We start from the raw sequence: 22,189 nt of genomic DNA, 5'->3' as shown, positions 1-22,189 counted from the left end.
TTATTTTTATATATAGTTTACATCCTAATAAATCATAAGAAAAAGTCTAAGGGTTCCAAAAGTAAATGAATTTGATAAATTACAGTAATACACTAATTTCTTGAAGTATAAATAAATAAATTCAACCCTCATATACAAAGTGTACATCAATAGAATTATTTTGATAATTAATTATTCAATTAAATTAAAGTTGACTTTTACATCGATTCCCCATATCTTGATCAATAAGAATTTTTCAACTTGTCAATTCTAAGACAAATTAAAAACAACAATAGGGCTTCGAACTTGATGTTGACCATCATCCCACACCAAAGAAGATGATATCAAAGCTCTCATACCAATTGTCCCATAAACTCTCACTTTAAATGATAATTTTTCGCCGGCAGATTTGAATGACAAAACAGATGGTTGTACTTTGATCACAATAGGCTGGTCTCTTGGCACGGTTACTATAGCCTTGTATGTTGAATTTGGTGAACCAACATTGGTGACTGTCCTCGTAAACACGGTGTCAAAGGGGCCTAAGCTTGTAGGGAGCGCGATTGAGGGGTAATTCAGATCCCAATTGGTAGATCTCTTGTGACCGCAACTACTTTCTCCTGTGATAAACCTTATTGCAGTTTCATTGTAGCCGTGACTACATAAGAACTTCATGTAGTCACTTACTCCAACGTCGTATACTAGGCCAGGGTCTATTGCCTTCAATGGATTGATTTGGCCGGAACCATAGGCTAATTCGGCTTCTTCATTTGTAGCACTACTCATTGGCAAGGCTATTAAATTCACATTGAAAATTACTAGTTATAAACTTTTAAGGATAAACGAGATATCAATTTGCAGACATTTTTACGAAAGGCTAAAAATAATATTTGTACCGGTAGTCATGAGAGCAGATTTGATGGCAGCTTCGGACCAAGTAGGATGAAATGACTTAACATAAGCAGCAACTGCAGTGGCATGAGGACAAGCCATGGATGTCCCCGACTCTATAGAATATTTCACGGACCTTTGATCACCCATAACTCCGGAAGGAGATGCAACCGGTGAATATGCTGCTAGGATGCTTTCTCCAGGTGCAGTCAAATCTGGCTAACAAATTACAAATTTGGCACGCATACAAGATAAATCAATTAGCTTATTGCTTGTTAAAAATATTTATTATCTCCATTTCTTATTATCAGCAACAAAGGAATATTTTATGTCTCACAAATAATACTCCTTTGTTGCACATAATAAGAAACGGAGGTAGTACAATGATGGTAAGTACAAATTTCGCATACTCTTACTTTAAGGATTCCTGGAGAGATTGGATTAGGACCCCTTGAGGAAAATGAGACTACGAAAGGAGCTGGTGTATCCTCGACTTGAACACTTCTTTTTATTGTTCCAATTGGTGTACTACTACATATATACATGAGAAACATACACATTATTGTAAAAACAAACAACCAAAATCAACTTCATGAAGGTGTACGTTGTATACGTATAATAGTATGTTACACGTTACATGTTACATCAACTAAAAGAGTAATACCTCGTTAAATTTCTAGTGTAGGAGATAACGCGAGCAGCATCATCAACACGAATATAAGATGCAGGGAGAGGAAAGGAAGATGCATGATCATGGGGTTCGACATCTTGCATTATCACCCCAGCCGCGCCACCAAGAAAGGGCTCCTCCCCGGGTACTAGCAAATCACATATTACAATCTTGCCTTTCACCAATGTTTTATTTAATGTGTCTAACAAGCAATACCTGCAATTTTGTTACATAATTTATGTGATTACTAATTAATATAATTATAATTAGTTCTTCAATATTCAAGACCAAGTTCATGCTAAGAATTGAATATCATGTTATGTCATCATTTACCGGGAGAGTAATGGCTCTTCATATGATTTGTTTGCTGCATCTCCTCCATAAATTAGGGGAAATGTCTTATCATCATCTTCAAATGTATTTAGAGAAACTCCCTGCATCAAGTAAGGAAAGATTTAATGTAAGTGTTTTTGTATACAACAACATATTTTATCATAAAATATATTGTTAGGTAGATATTCATATAAAGTTTCATGATATAATTTTTCTACTTTTATAATTTTCTTTAATATTCTCTAATGTAAACACAAGGTCAAACTAGTGTCTCGACATATATGCAAAATTTGACTATGTCAGTTATTATGGAACAGAGGGAGTATATCATTACTCGTTCCATAACCAAATGAAATGCTTAAGTGGATGATTAATTAGCTAGCTTAATAAGTTAAAGTCTTTAAAAATGGTACTCAAGGATCAAATTCCGTCTACATCAAAAAGAAAATCAATTCACTAACCTCAATAGCCATGCCATTACCAAGTTTCACTTGTGTGGTAAATTTACGGTCTATGATACTAGCTCCAACAGAAAGTAACCATGGTGCAATATTTCCGAGTGTATGAAGGCTTGGACCGCTATTTCCAGCAGAACTCGAAGTCAAGACCCCATGTTTCATAGCATGAAAAGCTCCTATAGCAATTGTATCCTCAAAGTATGGTAATGCTTCTTCACTTCCAAGTGAAATCGATATGACGTCCACTCCATCTGATATTGCTGCATCAAATGCAGCCATGATATCAGCTTCCCAACAATCATCTGTCCAACATACTTTGTACACGGCGATTCTAGCTGATGGTACACCGCCTCGAGCAGTTCCTTGGCCTAGTCCTAGGAAACTTGCTTTGTTCACCACTCCTCCTGCGGCTATTGATGCACAATGTGTTCCATGCCCTATTGTGTCTCTTGGTGAGGCTATGTCACCTTCTGGAATTTCTCCATCTGCTCGAAAGTATCGTGCCCCTATTATCTTGCTGCATACAATAATGCAACAATCAATGTTAAAGTTTTCCTTCAAACTGTAATTCACAATTAGACTAAAAGATTGCTAAAACATCTTTGTATGTTGTCCACATGTAAGTTATCCCACATTAATAAAATAAGATAAAAAAAAAAATCACTGAAAGCCTTAGGGAACTTGTTAAGGCCTTAAGGGGAATATAAAATTAGAAAGGTACTAATAATGTAGAGGAACCTTACTTGTTGCAAGTGAAGTTATCGTTTGAAGTTTGACATATGCCCTTCCATTTGGAGGGTGGTGGACCGAAACCTTTATCTTGAAAGCTCTCGGATTCCGGCCAAATACCGGAATCCAATACTCCAATAGTAATGTCACTCTCCATCGCACTTCTCTCAACATCTTGAGAGAAACCCATGAAATCCCACGACCTGGTTGTATGAAGTTTCTTCTTCCGATTAGGAAATACCGAAACCACACCATTCATCCCTATCATAATTAATTTTATGTCAATATAAACATGTAATAAGGTGGCAAAGAACATATTAAGTCAGTTCAATTAATAATAATAACAATGATATAAGTAACTATTAAAGTAAGCGTAATTAAGGCCAACGTACTAGATGCTTTCTTTGCTTCATCTTCGGTAAGTTTTGCGACACATCCTTGGAAGTTCTCGTAAGTATAAAGTAGATAATCTGAAGTATTTTCTGAAGGGACGCTGCAAATGCAATTTTTATTGCATAATGTTGTTACATTAGTTCATGTTTTATGAAAATATATAGCATGAAAATAATCAAGACCAAGAACCGAAAGACCATGTATAGCATTAGTTAAATACTATAGGGATTTTCTAACGTGTGTCTATCAGCCTATGAGCATGAATTATTTAAAGGTAATCGAAGTACACACACAAGAAGATAATTTAATTTACAAACATAAGATTGATTATAATATCCAAATTAATTGTCATATAGATTATTAAGAATGACAATTATGAGGACCACGCACGTTGTCACCTTCATCACAAGGATAGCAAAGTCAGGAATCTTAGTCCTTGTTTGACTTGATTATAAATTCATAAAATGATTGAAATATCCCGAAAATGTAAGATCAAATCCCGTTGAGAGAAAGAACATGATCATAAGCCTAAAAAATTGTTTTTCCATCATCTTTTGATTGGCTTTTCTCATTTTTCAAAGGTAATTATGTACAACTGACCTTTCAAGAATGCCACTCAACATGTCCAGATAGAAGTCCTTAGCAGAGATATTAGAGTAATGCCGATCCCCCATGTATATAATATAAGTCTGCAAAAATCATAAAATATATATAATTCAAATCAAATATAAATACGATAAACGTAACATTTCAAAATTCAATTTGAAGAAATTATTGGCATGCATGTTAATTTGACAAGAATGAAGATGCTTACCTTTCTCTGATGTTCGTCATGAGCTTGAATAATGGGTGTTTGAAGCCATAATAAGAAGATAATTAGAGAGATATTAACATATGAATAGTAAGGAAACAATTTGGAAGTCATTTTCTACAAATTTTTGGAATTCTCCTTACTATCAGACATTTTGAAACATGTTTTGCAGCTTGTTATATAGCCATTATTTTAGAAAAAAATATTCCAACTATATTGTATACAAATAATAAATATACTCACAGGTTTCAAAAAAAAAAATTAAATAAATATAATCACAAAGCAAGGTTCCTTTGACTTTTTGTCATTATTTCTTTTGATTGTTGATTAATTCAGAGAAGAGCTCAATCAAACAAAAACTAGCTAAGAACTTTTAGAAATGTGATATTTGTTTCCATTATTAGTAGGAAGAAGGTTCCTCACTATATTATTAACCCGATTTTTGCATATCTAACAACCTTTAAATAGAATTTTGTTAGTCTTGGAAGTTGGAACTTGATAAAAAGTAACAAAAAGAACGTCATGCCTTTTCAAAGATTGAAAAAATCTAACGCACGAAAAGACAATAGTAGTGTATCAAGAATCTAATACTATGTCTTTACTTTCCAATTTTCTAATTTCTTTTTATTTTACTATTCTGTTACCAATTTAACAACCAAGAAACAAGTACAAAAGTCAAAGTCAAAAAAATGAAAAAAAAATATATACGAAGTATATATTTGAAGCATCGCAAACATAGCATGTCTATAGCCTCTAAAGATTAATAATATAATTCATGTGATCATTTTCCCTAAACAAAAGGGGATAAATAATTTCCCCTTACAATCAAATCAATGGGCTTAACATTTATACAATAATATTGTTGATGGGTGGTTCCAAACTAAGGGTGTGCTCGACAGAGAAGCATTTTGACTAGGTCTAATCACTAGTCGGTAAAAATAAGAGTGTTTGGCAAGGTAGCAGTGTGAGTAGCTGGTAGCTCGCTAGTGGTAGAAGTTGTAGTTGGAGTAGAGATTTTCACAGGCATTAAAAGCCAACAAAAGTACCGATGCAAGTACCCTTCTCATACACGTCCACGCTTCTCATGTCCATTAAAATTCCCCCATCATCAATCTATGTATTCTGATCGGTTGGCTAGCTTCCTCACCAATTAGCATCCTTAAGGTATGTATCCAAATTCTGACAATTGTTCTCGTTGATAAAATAAAAATAACTTTTTTTTCTTAACTGATTATATACTTTTAATTCAGCTATTTTCCTTTTGATTATCAATATCAAAAAAGTTTGATCGCATTATTTGGCTATTTAATCATAAGGAAAAAAACACGATTATGTGAAGTTTTATTAAAATTTGAGTAATGGGTATGCTCATAATACCGCAAAATAGACCTATGAATATGACAGTACTTGTACATTTTTATTTTATTTTTTTTTTGAAACAATGATAATACTTGTACTTTATACGAAGTAGTTGCCCTTTCTCAAAAAAAAAAAAAAATACGAAGTAGTTGCCCTTGTCAAAAAAAAAAGTAGTTGCTAAATGCTAATATATTATTTGTTGGTTCTTTAAAAAAGGAAAGACCGTTGCTAAAGAACAAGTAATATTAGAAGATTTCCTTTTTTAGCATACAAGTTGACATCTATTTAAAACCCAATTGGCATATTTGTATCCCACTTACAAGTGTTATGATCGAGCTTATGAGTCGTTGACATTTCATTTAGAAACATTATTATAATAGTTAGACGAGTACTAGTCATATTAGTAAATAATCATCCACTCTATACAATACGAAAGCATCAAACTTAGAAAAATTCGTCTCAATCTATGTTCATATACAGATGAACACAGTTGTTTTATGTAATACGAAGTAATAAAATTGCTAAAAGTTACAATACTTGCAAACGATTTCTTCTGCAGAGTACTTTATTTATTTATTTTTCAATCGCAACGTTGAAAATTTTACACTATTCACACAACTTCTATAATCATCTTTTCCTATTTATACATCAAGAAATTCTAATCATATGAGATTTTATTAAATTCTTCTAAATAAATATACTTGTATAAATGATGTAAAATGTGCATAAGCAAGCTTGAAAATTTTAACCTTGCAGTTAGAAAATAATGGATGATGTATACCAAGCACTACTCCATTTCACCATTTGAGCATTACAATAACCACAATCATTTCCTCCGAACTTCTAAGATTATTTTATATCTATAAAATTTGTCAAGTACAGAGTATTATTTTATTAAAATGCTAAAAGTAAATTTAAACAGTAATTATCATTGGTATTCGATAATCCTGATCTGGATTTAATAGATCAAGTGAGCAAAACAAGAGATAATTTGGCAAATTTGATTTTCGAAATAGGAAGCATTTCAACATTTTTTTTTTCCTGTACATAATTACAAATATTACCAAGTTGTTTCAGGTCCATGAAGTAATCGAGCTGCTTCTTAAAGCATGCTTAAAGGACAGTTAGATAAACCCCTCTACAATCAAAGACTACACTACAAGCGCGTATATGTTACATCTGCCAAATCAAGTGCATAAATCACCTAAGCTAAAATTATGTGGTGAGAGAAGAAAGATTGAAAGAAGACAGACATATAATTATATATTACATAGTTACGCAACAGCCTACAACAGCTGCAAGAGCATTGCAGCTTCAAGCCCACCGTTTCGGAGGCCTGACTTTAGGCTTCACTGATGAAGAGCTAGTAGGCACTGGTTTCTTAGAACCTGTAATATATCAGAACAATAGGTAGCAATTAGCGTTGAATAATGCATTTAGATTGCCATAGACAAAATGACTAACAGCATGAAGCAACATGCAGCAAAATTGTCAAAAATCTGGAGCTGTAAAATTGGAAGGGTATTACCAATTCCTTAGAAAATAGAAAATAAAACTCTTGCCCAACAGGAAAAGTAAAAAAGCTAATGAAAATACACAGTTAGAGAAATAAGCAAGACATAAATCCTCCCATCAAAATACATGTCCGTGTAATGTACAAACTAAAACTTTAGAAAAAGGAGAAACAATATGTATCCAAAAAGTATCATAGCTGAAAAGATGATATAAATGAGCAATAGACATACTTGATACAGCTTTAGAGGAAGTCTTGCCGTGCAACAACCGAGAAGACCCTGACTGCTGTTTTTGTGGAGGTTTTGGAAGTTTGGTTGGCACGGTTAACCTTCAACAATATAACATAAAAAGGGTCAAAAACACAATACAACGTACTCGGTAATCTAATTACCTATGCAAAAAGCATCAGTATGTTTTGAATCTCAAACAAAATATGACCAAAGATAACTCCACTACATAAAGTTCAACCAAATCATCACAATAACCTGCTTCAGCACAGGATTTCTGCTAAAGCAGAATCAATACTATGATAAACAAAGACACGTAAACAAGATCATATCCAAGGTCATAAGAAATTGAGTATCTCAGTATCATGTTGATTACTATAGCAACATAGAAATGAAAAATGCAAAAAGGCTTACTTTTCTAGGTTTTCCTCTGGTTTTGCCGCTTCAGGAAAAAGTGTGTACTCCACAACACTGCAAATAGAACCATCAGTTTCCGTCCCCATTGAAAGGCCACTATCAGATATATCACTTAATCTCTCTTCAGAGTCCGCATCTCCAAATCCCAAAAGATCGATATCATCATTAAAATTATGAACTGCATCAGATGCAGGAAGGTCTGGATGCCTCAAGATTTCACGCTGGTTCTTAAGGTCTTCAACCGAATGCTGTGAACCAGCTTCAGAATGTCTATCACTATGTTCGGAACCATAATCTTGATCCGAAGTTGGTCTGCTAGTCTGCCCTGACAGTTTGCGCGACGATCGAGATGGCCCAAAGGAATGCCTCCCAGGAGAAGAAAGCCCAGGCTTTAGAGGGTTCACACCACGCTTCTCACTGTTAGTACTAGCCTTGACAAGACGCAAGCGCTGAATATCCTCATCTTTCTTTGCAATGGTAGCTTTCAGAGATGCAACCTACAAAACAGCTGAAAATTAGAGCACAGTACAAACTCATTTGATCTGATAGGTTATCCAGAGCTTCACAGTTGTCAGCTTATAAAATTGAATCCTTGCATGTATTTTTGAAGATTGCCATAGAGTGCAATATCCTTTCATTAAAGAGGACTGACACTGAGGGAAAAACATATTTTGACAAGCCCTTATCATAAATAAGTGAATTCCAATTGTTCAGGCAATAAATTCTTAAACTCAACTTACTCAAGAGAAAGCAAAACTCGATGAGAAAATTATTTTGATTCCTTCATGACTCTAATGTTAAACATTACAAAGCCAGAAAAGGTCATTCAAATCTGGGGCATTCACATATCATTCAGCTTTCAGCTCAAACACCATAGTATTACTCACAGATGCAACCAAGTAAAAAAATTTCAATATATCGTCCTTAATATCAGTTGTTTCCTACGGGGAAACATGCTTCCAAGTTGATCTACTAATAAATGCATAGTGATGATTAAACTGTGTCCAGCACAAGTTCCTCATGAGAATATAAAATTGTGGACAAGGCACTTGCATGGGCATAAATCACAAGTAGTCTTGAAAAACTTTTCTAAAGGATATAAGAATCAATCAGAAGGAAGAAACATCATAGAGACAAACCTGGTCCATGAGTTCCCTAACATCTCTTCCCTCTTTGTTACTACGTGCCGCACCCAACTCCACCCCGGATACCCTCTCAGCAAATTTAAGAGTGCTGGTAGTTTCAGAGTAAGACTCCACATCAGGGTTAAGCTGCACAAACATTAATGTCTTTGCTTGTCCACCTGAATCATATATACATGATTCTTCATTATGATGATTCAATGAAAGAAATTCATGAAGGGATAGTCAATTATTAAGATATATAACACAGGATCAAGTACTAGCCAATACCTAGTGAACTCTGAAGAACCTGAGTGAGTTTGCTATTTCTATATGGCACATGAGAATTCTTCTGAGCTAATGCAAAGATAACGTCTCCAAGAGCAGAGAGTGATCTGTTGATATGTTGAGCCTCCTTTAGTCTATCTCCAGTTGCTTCAGAGCGATCCACTCTTTCACTCCCTGCAAGATCCACCAAGTGAAGACAACCACGCAAGGCAGAATTGCTCTTCAAATCCATGCCACGGACATGGACTGTAAGAATGCTGCACATTACATTGAGTTTATTTTTTTATATAAGACAAGTATTATTTAAGACAAAAAATTTATCAAACATGTATAAAGAAAGGATAACATCTCCCCTATGATTAGAGGACAAAATAGAATTCCAATTATGGTGTACAAGAGATATGCCTAAAGGCTTGTAAAGCATGAGATGGAACAGAGAAAACAACTCTACTCAGCAAAGGAATCTTATCAAGTATTTGACCCTTTATCAAACCACAAAAGCCACAGAAGTACCATAAAATTCCCTAGCCATCATTCCACAAATAGAAAAGTAGAAAGATGGTCTCTAAACATAGCCACATTACCGTAGTTTAATATACTTCCTCCCTTTTGTTTTTACTTGCAACATTTCTAATTTTCTATAATGTACACTATTCACATACTCCACATACTTAAATTTTGTGATTTATACTTAAAGATAAAGAAAAATATAGTCGTATGGAATCTTGTTAGATCTGTCTCAATGTCTATCAAAATTTAATTTCTATAAATTTTACAAATGGATAAATAAACATATTAACAATTTAAGTATATGCATTGGCAAACGTGAGGAAAAAATGTGGCAAGTAAAATTAAATAAATAAATAACAAAGTAGTAATCATGCAAGCTTATTGCATAAATAAGTGCCTCTTTTCAAACAAGCACAATTGATAAAATAAATGTGGCATGTTAAGCACATTCATCAAAATGGTTAAGAGTGTTACATAAGCATAGTCAACAAAAAGGTCTCACAAATATATGTAGAAGAAGTTTTAGAAAACAACCTATGAGATCTACTACTCCTTTCATTCAATGCTGTGGCACCTACAGCTCTGTTCATAAAGCCAATGTTCATCAACTCAAGCACATCATTAGTAGACTTAACAGGGTGCATGCTTGCATCTGGGACAGCCAAGCCATTCGGTTGACTGGAACTCCAAATCCCAAGTGTGTGCAAGTCAAAGAAAAACATTACCAGTAGCACAGAAAAAATTACTATTATATCTTGATAACACGAAGTACAAGTAAAAATATGATAATCAACATACTATAGGGACAACCGGACAATAAAGTCAATCTCAGTGCTCACATAAGCATGCAACAAAATGAGGAAATTAAGTACTTCTATGTCACATTTTCACTAATAGAATGTCTTAATCAGCCTAGAGGGGAAATTTATAATCAGGAGTTTTTGGAAAATCCATAATTCTGAGGCCAAATAAGTGGCAACAAGCCAACAACAATAAGTTGATAAATAAATAGAGAAACTACAGATAAAAGCATGGAAAGTCACTATTTTTTTAATAAATAACATTCTAATGTAATGGCTTTAGAGCAAACTGAACAAGGTTGCAGGACAAAAGGTGAAAGGGGGAAAAAAGCTATCAGAATATAACATCTAATAGCTCATAATATGAACTTGAACAGTTGCCAGAGTCATATAGAGGGATAAATCAGGAAATTATTCTATATAAACAAAAATTAAAGGATATCTTTTCTGTGAACCATCACATGTAAGCAAATCTCGGACTTGCTCATTATAAATCTCAACCATCTGAACACCAATTTCATACATGATGGAGCTTCTCCTATTCTGTGAAATCTGGAAAAGGTCGTGCAGAGCTCGATAATTGACACCCCAATCCTTCTTTGACGTCATATCTGGTCCAGTCTAGATAGAGAGGATAAAATAGAAGAAAATTAGAGAGGAGAAATTTTTGAATGAAGTAACTAGGTAAGCAAAGCATCAAAACAAAAGATGCAACCATACCATAGTATATGTCTTGCCTGAACCAGTTTGACCATAGGCAAAAATACATACATTATATCCATCAAGAACAGATCGAATTAGTGGTTGAGTGTCAATAAATACCTCCTCTGCCAACAAATACATAGAATCCAAGTCATCAATAGACAATATTGTATGGCAACAGAAACTTCCAAATACCCAGTCATAAATAATAAGTAAAAAAATATGTAGCACAAGCCCACGAATACATTAAAGATGCAAATAACTGAAAGAAGTAAAGAACCTTGACTAGCTGCTGGAGCAAAGACCTTGTTGAACTTAAACAACCGCCGACTATCTTTCCCAGGTTTTAGGGGATTGACAACAACAAGCTCTCCATTCTCACCAATGTACTCTATTGTTGTCTGTTTCTCATTCTGCCCAGGAAGAAATGGCCTTATGCGACAATACACTCTGATATTTCCTACCAAATACAAGTGCATTGAATCACTTAGTAAACACACAGCTAAACTTGACAAACATTGGCACAATGCTAATCTGCCTACTCAAGTGTACCTTTCAGATCCTGAACTTCATTGTATAATTTACGATTTTCTGCAAGAACCATGTGGTAATTCTCGGCAGCATCTACAAGTTCCTTGAGCTTTGTGCCTGCAAGATAGTTTCAGTAGAAATATATCAAAAAAAAAACAGCCTTAGGAAATACTTGAAATCGCCGCGGTCAAAGAACATCTCTACCTAGAATTTGAAATTCAAGCGGATAACAGTCTTGCGTCATCAAAAGCTCTTTCTTTACAGAATCTAATTCCATCCTTAGTGCCTACACGAAACAATAATATTATGTCTAATCAGGAAACTTTCATTCAAACAAAAAGATACAAACAGGTAATAAAATGCAAAACCCACAAATATCAGACCTTCATAACATCAAATTGGGAATCCACAAAGCAAGAATAACGAAGGTCTCTAATTTTCAATTTCTGAGTCTCATGTTCAAAAGTTTCCTCCAATTCATTTACTTTTTTATTTGAAACTTGTAGAAGAGACTCAAGATCCATGATCTTCTCCTGCAACTTTGCTCTAGTATCTTTCGCTTCAGATTCCAATTGTGAGCAATGCTTCTCATTCGACCTTTTAACCTCCTCTAGCTCTTGTTTGAGAGCTTCTATCTCTGCATCACGCTCATCCCTTTCTTTCATTAATCTAACCACATCCTGCTCACCATGTTTCTTCTTCTCCTCTAATTTGGTCTTCTCTGTCTAAAATAGAAAGAAAGAAAAAGCTGGAATAAACTACATTAAAATGAGTTTGTATATCAATTACCATTTTTGAGAAAATAGAAGGATGTGGAGTCTAATATATTATAGCGACCATAATACAACAGTAGGACTGTAGGAATATCAAAAAGGCAGGTCAATAGCAGGGATGGGTCCCGGTTTGGTGGGTGGGGATTGGGATAAAAATTATACCCGCCACGGGTGATGGGGCAGGGTTGGATTGCAGGTTGTACAATCCTTCGTACCCGCTCCATACTCGCATGAGTGGCATCCATATATTTGAAAAAATAAAAAATTTATAATTTTATGCGTTTGTAAAAAAAATATTTTATAGCAGTAAAAATAATAATAGCCTAATAGTACAACAGCAGTAAAACAACTGTGTAATATTAAGTGATCTTTGTTCCCGTAATTCACTATAGTACATAGTATCATCATTTTATATAGGATGTAGTGCTGTCATATTTTGGAGGCGGGTCTGAGGCAGAAATTAGGAGGGTCTGGGGCGGGGATTATGTGGAGAAGGCCGGGATTAGGTGTGGCGGTGATGATTTTAGATTTGTCCCCGTCGGAGTAGGGATAAGGATGGATTTTGGACCTGCTAAGGGGATGGGGATGGGGGATGGGGATGGGGATAGGGATAGGGAAGAGAATGTTAGGTGGGAATCAGGGATGGGGATGGGAAGGCCAACATCCGCCCTGCTCGCCCCATTGGCTTCCCTGAGTAGGAGCTTTTAAGTGAAGAATATATGACGTCCCTCCAAATTCAGAAACAGATTGGGCGTTAAGCAAGGAAAAAGGATGTAATTGGATAGAATAGGTCTGAGTTAGCCTTCGCATCATGTATACTTTGTATATAAATTTGTAATTTTAGACCTTCAGAAACAGAAAGTAGATACATGCACTAGTAAAAATATACAGTCAAAGCATATCCAGAAATGGTAGTTTGTACCATATAAGAAGCATCAAGAACCACTAATTAAAAGATTAAGAGAGCACCTTAATTTGCCGAAGATGGTTTACAGCAACCTAACAATGAAGAAAGGAAAAAAAAGTCATTCAAAATCAAAAACTAGTAAACGCTCAAGAAACCCTAAGCATAAATCAAGACTACCTCACTTTCTTCAGCGGCCCCAACAGCAAGCGTCTCAAGGGCTTTCACTTTTGATTGATATTTGCCTTCACGAACCTTGCAGAGATTGTTTTGCTGCAGGAATGTGCAATATGAGAGCCAGGGCTTAAAGGAAATAAATTAATTACAACAATTGCATAGTTCAAGCACATTACATTTTTTATTTTATCTGCTTGATTTGACACCCGGCGCTCAATCTCTCGTACAAGTCTTTTCAAAAGGCAAGCCACACGCTAAACACATAATTGAAACTAAAATTAAAAATAACTTAAACATGGGACAAAAAAACAAAACAAAAGTAAATAGAAAGATACAGTTAATAAAGATTATTAAAAAAAAAAAACGTTACATGAGATACATCCCCACTCTTTCTATCCAAACTTTCATCCAAGACCCTGTCGACCATGCTAAACAGCAATTGCATAGGAGTTTTCTGCACTTGTAAAGAACCAAAGAGAATGAGAACCAGTGCCAGATTTGTAAAGGTGAAGTCTCACAGAAATTTAATAAACATGCAGAAACTTACATCTAAGCTGTTCCACTTCATCAATTCTGACACCTTGACATCAGGACCAAGATTTCCTGGTACACAAATTATCGTTTTCAGATTAGAAAATAGTAGTAGAAATTAGGTAAGTTTGATATCAGATAAATTAGCAGAGGCTTATTCTGCGAACAGTATTACAAGAACCTAACAACTGTCAAAATTAACTAAATAAGGAAAAACTCCAATCTGATGCCACAATAGCCAAGCACATAAGGTTCCCTCACCCAAATTAGAGCAAAACATAGAGACATAATTTAAACTTCTATTTCATAAATACATTCAATTTTGTGTAGCACTGCATACATTAGTATAATCAATGATTTGATGAATCTATCAACAGCCAAATGTTCCACTTCCACATGATACTAAACATTTTTTTTTTTGCCTCTGACTGCACGTGGAATTCATTCTGGGATAGAAGATTTTAAAGCCCAAATGCCCAATACTAGAGCCACATTTGTTACAATGAGCTCCAGTCTTCAAGTAAAGTAAGACTCCTTTATGCTATACATGTAGTTTACAAAATTCTTTACAAAATGGCTTGTTAGGTAACTTGATACAATTTATACATAGATATTTATATACCTTGATAGTCAGAAGTACAAGTCTGAAATTGCTGGAACAACCATAAAAGTAGTAGTTGAGTTTACGATCCAATTTAAGATTGTCCAGATTGATGCGGAAACTTGGAGACAGTAAATAACAAAACAATATGGAACAAAAGCAATCAAAGAGGACCGCATACAAAGGAAAGCACTTAAATGATGTATTTACCATGGGAAGACTGGGAACCAAGCTCCGGAGAAAACCCACTTATAGCTTGTTTGGTTTGCTTAAGAATCAAATTCCCATATGAATTTATGCTTCATGGTAAGTTATTCTTATGCAATTCCAAAGAAATGACTTTGACATGTTTGGTTGACAATAAAGGAATTTTCAATTCCCATGAATTTCTATATTCCCGTGTTTTAAAGGGAATAAGATTCTAAAACTTCATTTCTTCTTTTTAGTATCTAACAAATAGGTACAAAAAATTATATTTCCCATGAATTCCAACAACCTAAATTTATTGGGCTAACTAGACAAGCCCTAAATTGCAGGTCAATCTAAAAATCTCCGTCTCAATCTCTTTCAAATCCCTATAAAAGTTTTTGATGTGCGTATATTTGAATAAATGACATATATGACAGCATTGGAGACTAGTATTTATAGGTCACATCAATACATAAATAAATTGACAGATCAAAGACTGGCATGCTTCACCCAAGCACCATCCATATGTCTCTATCACTAAACGCAAACAGCGGTTTCAGCCTTACTTTATTTTATAAATTGGAAATTTTGGAACTCTTTGTATAGTAGATGTATTTCTCAAAATGCATAACTTTTCAACTAGGAGGCTAGGAGAAAGACAACGGGGTGGTGTATAAAATGATTGAATTAAGTAAGGGAAATACAGCTTGAATGACACCGACACAAAACACAACATTGATCTAGCTATGCTTTGGTTATTAACTAACTAAACAAACAAACAAACCAAAAAAAAAAAAAAAAAAAAGTTCAGAAAATAAAAATTAAAACAAAATTTGGAATTACTGCATATACAACAAGCAATTGTGGAACCTGCCACCTTCTGTTGGGAGCTCACTCCTCACAAATCCATATAAAAACAATTTTTTAAGAAAATAGGCAGCCAAAAAATATAAAATTTGCACCCATAATAGTTACTTCATCATTAATAATACCAACACAGCCCAGTGAACAATGTTTTGTCACATTAGGTGTGTTCTATTCATTTGATTATTTTTTTATTTTAATTGTATATTTTACTTGGTTAACCCTTATTAACCCTTACCTAAACAGATCCTATCTTAGCTTATCTAGACTATTTAATCCTTAAATGAACTTAACACAACTATTGTGGATTTAAAGTTAGCAGAACAAGGCCTAGGTCTATAACGGCAGGGAAAACATAAACATAGCACAGGTTAAGCATCCTGGTTCATGAAATTGGTACTCAAAATTCATTATTGCTACAACTGTCAACTGGGATGGGGAAATGTCCTTTAGCCATTTTCCAGTTCAATTTCAAGAGATAAAATATAACATTACAGGATACAAGAGGGGGGGGTGGTTGCAGGCTTTTTAGCAAGGGCTACAAAACACAACAAAGAAATTATGACAGTGATAATTGAGGCCATCAGAATCCGTTGAAGTATAAGCAGTGTGCATTACAATCATGCTCATTGTTTATCAGTAGATGACAAAGAAACAATTGACAGTTAGTATGAAATATTTCCCAATATTAATATCATTTCTATGATCAAAGAATATGACCTTACCTGATAAAGTAGTACTGCGAAGGACAGTTTGAAACTTTGATTCCCATGAATTCCTTCTTTTATCTGGTCCAAACTTAGTAGAATTGAGAGCATCCAGCTGGGAATGATCAGTAGTATCCAAATCTTCAATCTCTGGCACATTCCATTTCTTTCTCACATGGTTGCGAGCAGCTTCCCTATCAATGTTAGAGCTAAAATTACTCTTAAACACCTGAAGCCACTCCAAGATCTTGATCATTGAACCCTACATGTATCCAGAATTTACGATAAAAAATTAAAAATAAAAGAATAAATTGAGCACTAGAGGACACATCTAAGCCAACTCTCTTCACGGTTTGTGAATTTTGTTTGAACTCTTCTGCTCCAGTTTTATGACAAAAATGAACCTGTGTGAATTTGTAAGGACTTTTCTAAAAGCATATTATATAAATAGAGCAACTGCGACAAGGCCTCAATCTGGGAGTTTTACTACATGCAACTATTGATTAATTTAGTAAATTACATTAATACCATGCTTTTTTCCGATTTCCAATTTTGTATGAGGACCATTTCTTCAATTCACCAACCCAAGTTGCATTGCACAATTCGAGAAGTATAATATGAGGTGTAACACAAAAGTACCTGTTCTAAATCTGAAACTTCAAATCTAGGCAAGCCCATTTTATCCAAAGTTGACAAAAACCTTTCAACCATGGCTTGGGGCTCCAAATTACGATCCTGAAGCAGAAAAAAGCAGTAATCTATATATATATATATATATATATATAAGAAAATTAAATTTTGATATGCTGAAATGGAGATAGAAAAAATCAATAGATATGTCTGCTTCTGAAACAACCCACCCCAAAAAGAACAAAAAAAAAAAAAAATGTGCATATACCATTTCAACTGCTCCAGGGCTAAGCCTATTCAACAAGTGACATAAAACAGTTCCATCTTGCAAACAAAATCTTAAGTCCTCAAGTGAAGAGTTTGCTGGAACATTCAAATCAGGGAGCTGCCCATTCAGCCACTCAATCACGTCTAAGTGGAGAATTAGAGTACATGCACACAGTAGAGAAAAAATATCAGCACGGCTGAGTAAGGAAAGAAGAGTTGAGACTTGAGAACAGTTATAATGTGTATTTTAGCGTACCCATGATAATTCTATTGAAACTATCAGTTTTTCCATCATTTCCATTACATGCTTCACCATTAAAGTTCAATAACCCATTGCCTCCCAAGTGCGCTTGTGTTTGGAGGTCCATTAGCAAATCTTAAATAATGCTTTTTTCTCACAACCACTGACAATTGCAATTTCGAAATACTCACAAGAAAATCATGGCAGGTCCCTGAAAATTGATCAAGCAGCAACACCGTCATTTTAACAAAACATAGGATGCATGATTTAATCTTCCAGATGCGTGCAAAACAAGTGGAACATCATAAAAAGGCTAGAAACTGAATGAAAGACCACCCTTGAATTCTGGAACTAGCAGCACATTATTACAATATACTGAATTCTCACAACTAATATCAAATCGTTTTTTATATTAAGTCTGAAGGATGCAGTCTACAACTTCTCGTTTATTATTATTTCAATTTAGTGGGGAGGACACTTGTCAAATATAGTTATATTCTTTATAATGAAGGGGAAAATATTGTGAATTGCATGACATTCTACAGATTGTATACCTCAGATCATCATAAGATAAACAACATACAAGCATAAAAGTAAGTAATAGGTAGTTAGTAGTAGCAAAGACTATCAAGTAGCTGTAGTCACTATTGATTATTCATTAATTCTAAGACCTCTATGTGGACTAGCTCTAGCTATGAGTGCCAAATTCAGGATCACTGATACAGCATGACAAAAGTTTGCACAGATAAAATTATTGCAAGACAAAAGTATTGCAAGGTCAACATGAAAGTGAGTAATGTAATGCTCATTAATTTCACTACAAAAAAATATGTGCCGCAGCAAATAGCACTTGGTTGCTGTAAAATGCCATAAGTCCATAACACATATGATAAAAATTGCAACGGAAAACAATACATTGACCATGCTTTTTTTTTCCTCCATATGTCTCCCACAGTATTTGACCTTTTCACTTGCCACATTTCCTACAATAGATCAATAAGAACCTTAGGCGAAAAAGTGAGGCACTGACCAGAAGATGAGATATAAATAACATTCATCACTAAACGAAGCTCAATACATGACTTCCAATAAGGTAATGACAAATATGGAAATGGCCGCCCGACCAAATCTCAGAGTCTCGGATGGAAATAAACCATCAAAACTTTAGGAACTATTATAAGTGCTCTTAGCTCTATCAATAAATCCGCCAAAGATCGATAGAGGAAATACCAAAATAGACATAGCCTTCACCAAGAATTGCACAACTAGTGGAAGTAACTAACTTAAAAAAAGACAACCTAACATTTCCAACAATCTCACAACCGTTGACTTGCAACATAAGTACTTAACCACAAAGCAAACACTGCACAATAAGTAAGGTCTTGAGATAAAGGTATACAGCTAAAGAATCGTACTAAATCAGTCCACATTAGGCTTTCAATCATGTTGGTACTTCAACAATTACTCCATATCTGATAAAACCATTATAAAACATTCCATCTGTGCAGTGTATGTACACTACATAATTATCTCACGGAAAGCAACCCCTAATTTTACTTAAGCAATAACATCCTAAACATCTCAGCACTTTCTATCCAAAAAACAGCCATCCAAATTCTCAACTTAACAGTGTAGCTGACTGAAACAACAAAATAAACATATCAAAGTTCCACTTATCATTTTATTGTTGGCCTAATTGTTACCACCATATAGTGCTATAGCAAGCTTCAACTCATTACATTAGTCAGCTGCATCCTTTGCAATATTTGAGCTACCATATGAACTTTTAGTTTACACGTTCGGGAACTTCAATCAAGATGTGCCAGTAAGATGAGCCATTCCATTGCTAGATGCTCATTCAATTTCACTTTGACATTCATGAACTCCACAACTTGGAGCTCTCCTCCAGCTCAAGATCAAGCTAAAAAGCACAATCTTGGTCCATAGCTAAACTCGAATTGGACAAATTCAGTTACATAACTACCTAATCCTTACTCCACTCTCACCAAAATCAAATCAAACCATAGAATCAAAATAATCCAGCAAAATTCTCAAGTAAAAATTCAAACACCAACTAATTAAGGTATCAAATTCAGCAAATTTCATCACATTAACCTAAATTCTCCATCTCCACGGATCCATCTTCACAAATAACAATTCATCCATAATCCAATACACCAAAAATTCACAAATATACAGATAAAAAGGTCAAAACAGCCAATATATCTCACAAATATACAAATAAAAAGGTCAAAACAGCCAAAACTTCACACAAAATTGCCAAAAAAAACACAAATTAAACCTAAAAAAACCACATTACAAAATCAAAATACAAGTAAACAATAATGCGAAACATACCTGAAAAATTAGAAGAAGAAAAACGAGGAGCAAATTGAAAAATCGAAGGTGAGAGAGAGAAAACTGAAGGAAATGCTAGGGTTTATGAGATCGGAAAATGGAGACGAAACCCCTAATTGTTGAACCCTTCTAACTTTCTCTCTCCTCTCTTTCTCTCTCTAAATTTTGCTTTGAGAAAAATGGCAGCCTTTTAAATTCTCTCTCCTCTTTTTGGTGTCCTGTATATTTTCGTGCAGTAGCAATAGCAAAGACGGTGAAGGGTTGGTTTTGGAATTTGTCTTTTTTTTTTTTTTTTTTTTTTTTTATGTAGTCGTACAAAAATTGTTACGAGTATTCAAAATTTAATTTGGTGATCTTTCAAAAAACAAATTAATTTTGTGACGTACTTTAAGGAAATTCGTATAGTAAAGAAAAAAAAAACAAAGGTTATTTTTGGGAGTTCTGATTTGAATTGGGCCCACTATTCTATAATTGGAATCAAGTTCCCGCCTAATTGACGTAGATCGGATCTTTTTTTGTCTTTGTTTCCCTGGATCTTGAACTTTGAATAAACTTATGAGTAAGTTGATGGGCCTTTCTATTAACGACAATAAACCCCATGTGGGTGGCCATGCCCAACTCCGTCACATGTCGTATCCCAGTGCCTCCCCGATGTGCTGACGGCAACCTCATCGCGACCGATTCAATGGCAGGTTCAATATATGTCTAATTGAATTCAGAAATTCTTGGAGTGTAAAGGAAAAAAAAGACAATTTAGTAATTCGTATCGTCTTTTGATACGAACCATTCATTTCTTATCAAAATATACTAATGTCTAAATTTTAATGTTAAATCTATCAAAAAATACAAATTTATCTCAAAGATAAACAAAATTTGTTAATCACGTGACAGTTTTCGTAAATAGCTCAACAACTTTTTTATTAAATGCGGGCCTTCAATTTGATGATAGCTAGATAAATGATTTACTTATGAAAGTGTTATGTGATGAATTATTTTTTATTATATATATCTCTATTATATAAGGGAAGGAGGGGAGGGGAGGAAAAGGTTGATGTCCTACTTTTGAACTACCCATAACGCCCCTTATTCATTTTTATTTAATTAGAAAAGAAAACTAATTTAAGGTAATTCACATAATAATTGACTAGATTAGTCTCGTGCGATGCACGGTTTTAATAAATATTCTAAGCAAAACATGACAAATCGTGATCCCTCTCATTAGATTAATTGAGCTAAGATGAAGGACATGATGTTAAATATTCTAATTAGTTTCATAGCTATATAATTAAATTTAAAATATGTTAGCGTTCGTTTTTTATTCATTATAGAAAATTTGAAGAAATAAAGAGTGAAAAATCCAAACTCTACAATCACTAATAAAATGTAGGAGATTGTTTTATAAAAAATTAAAAAAACCTATGTAGGAGGAAAAAAAAGAACGTGAAAGAGACCAACCATCAATTATTTTTACTCAACGGGAATATAAATTGTGTATTTAGTCAATTTAGTTATACAAGCTTTTATTAATCAATCATTTCCAAACATTAACTTTACCTTAAAAAAAAAAATGAATGATGTCAATAATAGTTTTGGAGGGAAAATTTATTATAAGAAGTTGTCACGTGGATAGTTATGATGTCAGCGGTAATTATTTTAGTATTCGTTATAGATTTAAGGAAAAAAAATAAATATTATTCAATCAATCATAGTTTAAAAAAAAAATCCCCTTCAAATAATATAATCAAAGGAAAATTCACTACTACTACATAAATCAATCGTATTGTCAATAATCATAAATAAGTATCAAGTTTCTTTACATCATATTATCATGTATCGTGTTTTTTCACCTTTTATTACAAAAATGTGATTTATATGCACAACAATTAGTAAACACGGTTTCATTTTATTCTCTCATAATACGGAGTGGTCAAATTCGTAAAACTTTAGCAAATATTAAACACTACAGTTTGTTAAGCCTTAACAAAAGTGTTTTAGCTCTATACATCAAGCACGTATCACGTGCATATAAGACTAGTCTAGATATAAACTAGGGTAAGCTCCAAATCAACTTCAACCGTACCATTTTATTGACACGACTATGAAATTTCCTTTACCCCTTCTATATCCCTTCTCTTTCTCTCTCAATTTTGCAAATCCTCTCGAGTGTAAATCGAAATAAAATCTTTATCTTTTTCGAGAAGTTTCATTTCATG

General features: G+C 34.1%; 2 protein-coding genes across 2 annotated transcripts; both read right to left on the bottom strand.

Moving 5' to 3' along the window:
* On the bottom strand, positions 1-4,396 carry LOC110719281 (cucumisin-like). The gene is made up of 10 exons (XM_021898169.1): positions 4,268-4,396; positions 4,054-4,142; positions 3,453-3,553; positions 3,075-3,321; positions 2,335-2,848; positions 1,874-1,974; positions 1,535-1,756; positions 1,287-1,401; positions 876-1,089; positions 1-773 (listed from the first exon to the last, which is right to left on the bottom strand). The coding sequence occupies exons 1-10, from the start codon at positions 4,376-4,378 to the stop codon at positions 250-252; spliced, it is 2,238 nt and encodes a 745-aa protein (XP_021753861.1). The 5' UTR covers positions 4,379-4,396; the 3' UTR covers positions 1-249.
* A 2,209-nt stretch (positions 4,397-6,605) lies between these two features.
* LOC110719531 (kinesin-like protein KIN-14J) lies at positions 6,606-20,383 on the bottom strand. Its single transcript, XM_021898483.1, has 22 exons — positions 19,977-20,383; positions 17,634-17,829; positions 17,379-17,521; positions 17,120-17,215; positions 16,499-16,742; positions 14,136-14,191; positions 13,959-14,042; positions 13,765-13,842; positions 13,592-13,684; positions 13,477-13,506; positions 12,118-12,459; positions 11,939-12,020; positions 11,756-11,851; positions 11,484-11,663; positions 11,222-11,328; positions 10,944-11,122; positions 10,236-10,400; positions 9,195-9,448; positions 8,922-9,085; positions 7,780-8,279; positions 7,369-7,466; positions 6,606-7,011 (listed from the first exon to the last, which is right to left on the bottom strand). The coding sequence occupies exons 2-22, from the start codon at positions 17,743-17,745 to the stop codon at positions 6,938-6,940; spliced, it is 3,177 nt and encodes a 1,058-aa protein (XP_021754175.1). The 5' UTR covers positions 17,746-17,829; positions 19,977-20,383; the 3' UTR covers positions 6,606-6,937.
* Between the last annotated feature and the right edge of the window lie 1,806 nt (positions 20,384-22,189).

Source organism: Chenopodium quinoa, unplaced genomic scaffold (assembly GCF_001683475.1).
Source record: "Chenopodium quinoa cultivar QQ74 unplaced genomic scaffold, ASM168347v1, whole genome shotgun sequence".
Classification (NCBI taxonomy): Eukaryota; Viridiplantae; Streptophyta; class Magnoliopsida; order Caryophyllales; family Amaranthaceae; genus Chenopodium; species Chenopodium quinoa.
Note: the sequence above shows the minus strand (reverse complement) of the source record. Positions and strands in the feature narration are given on the sequence as shown.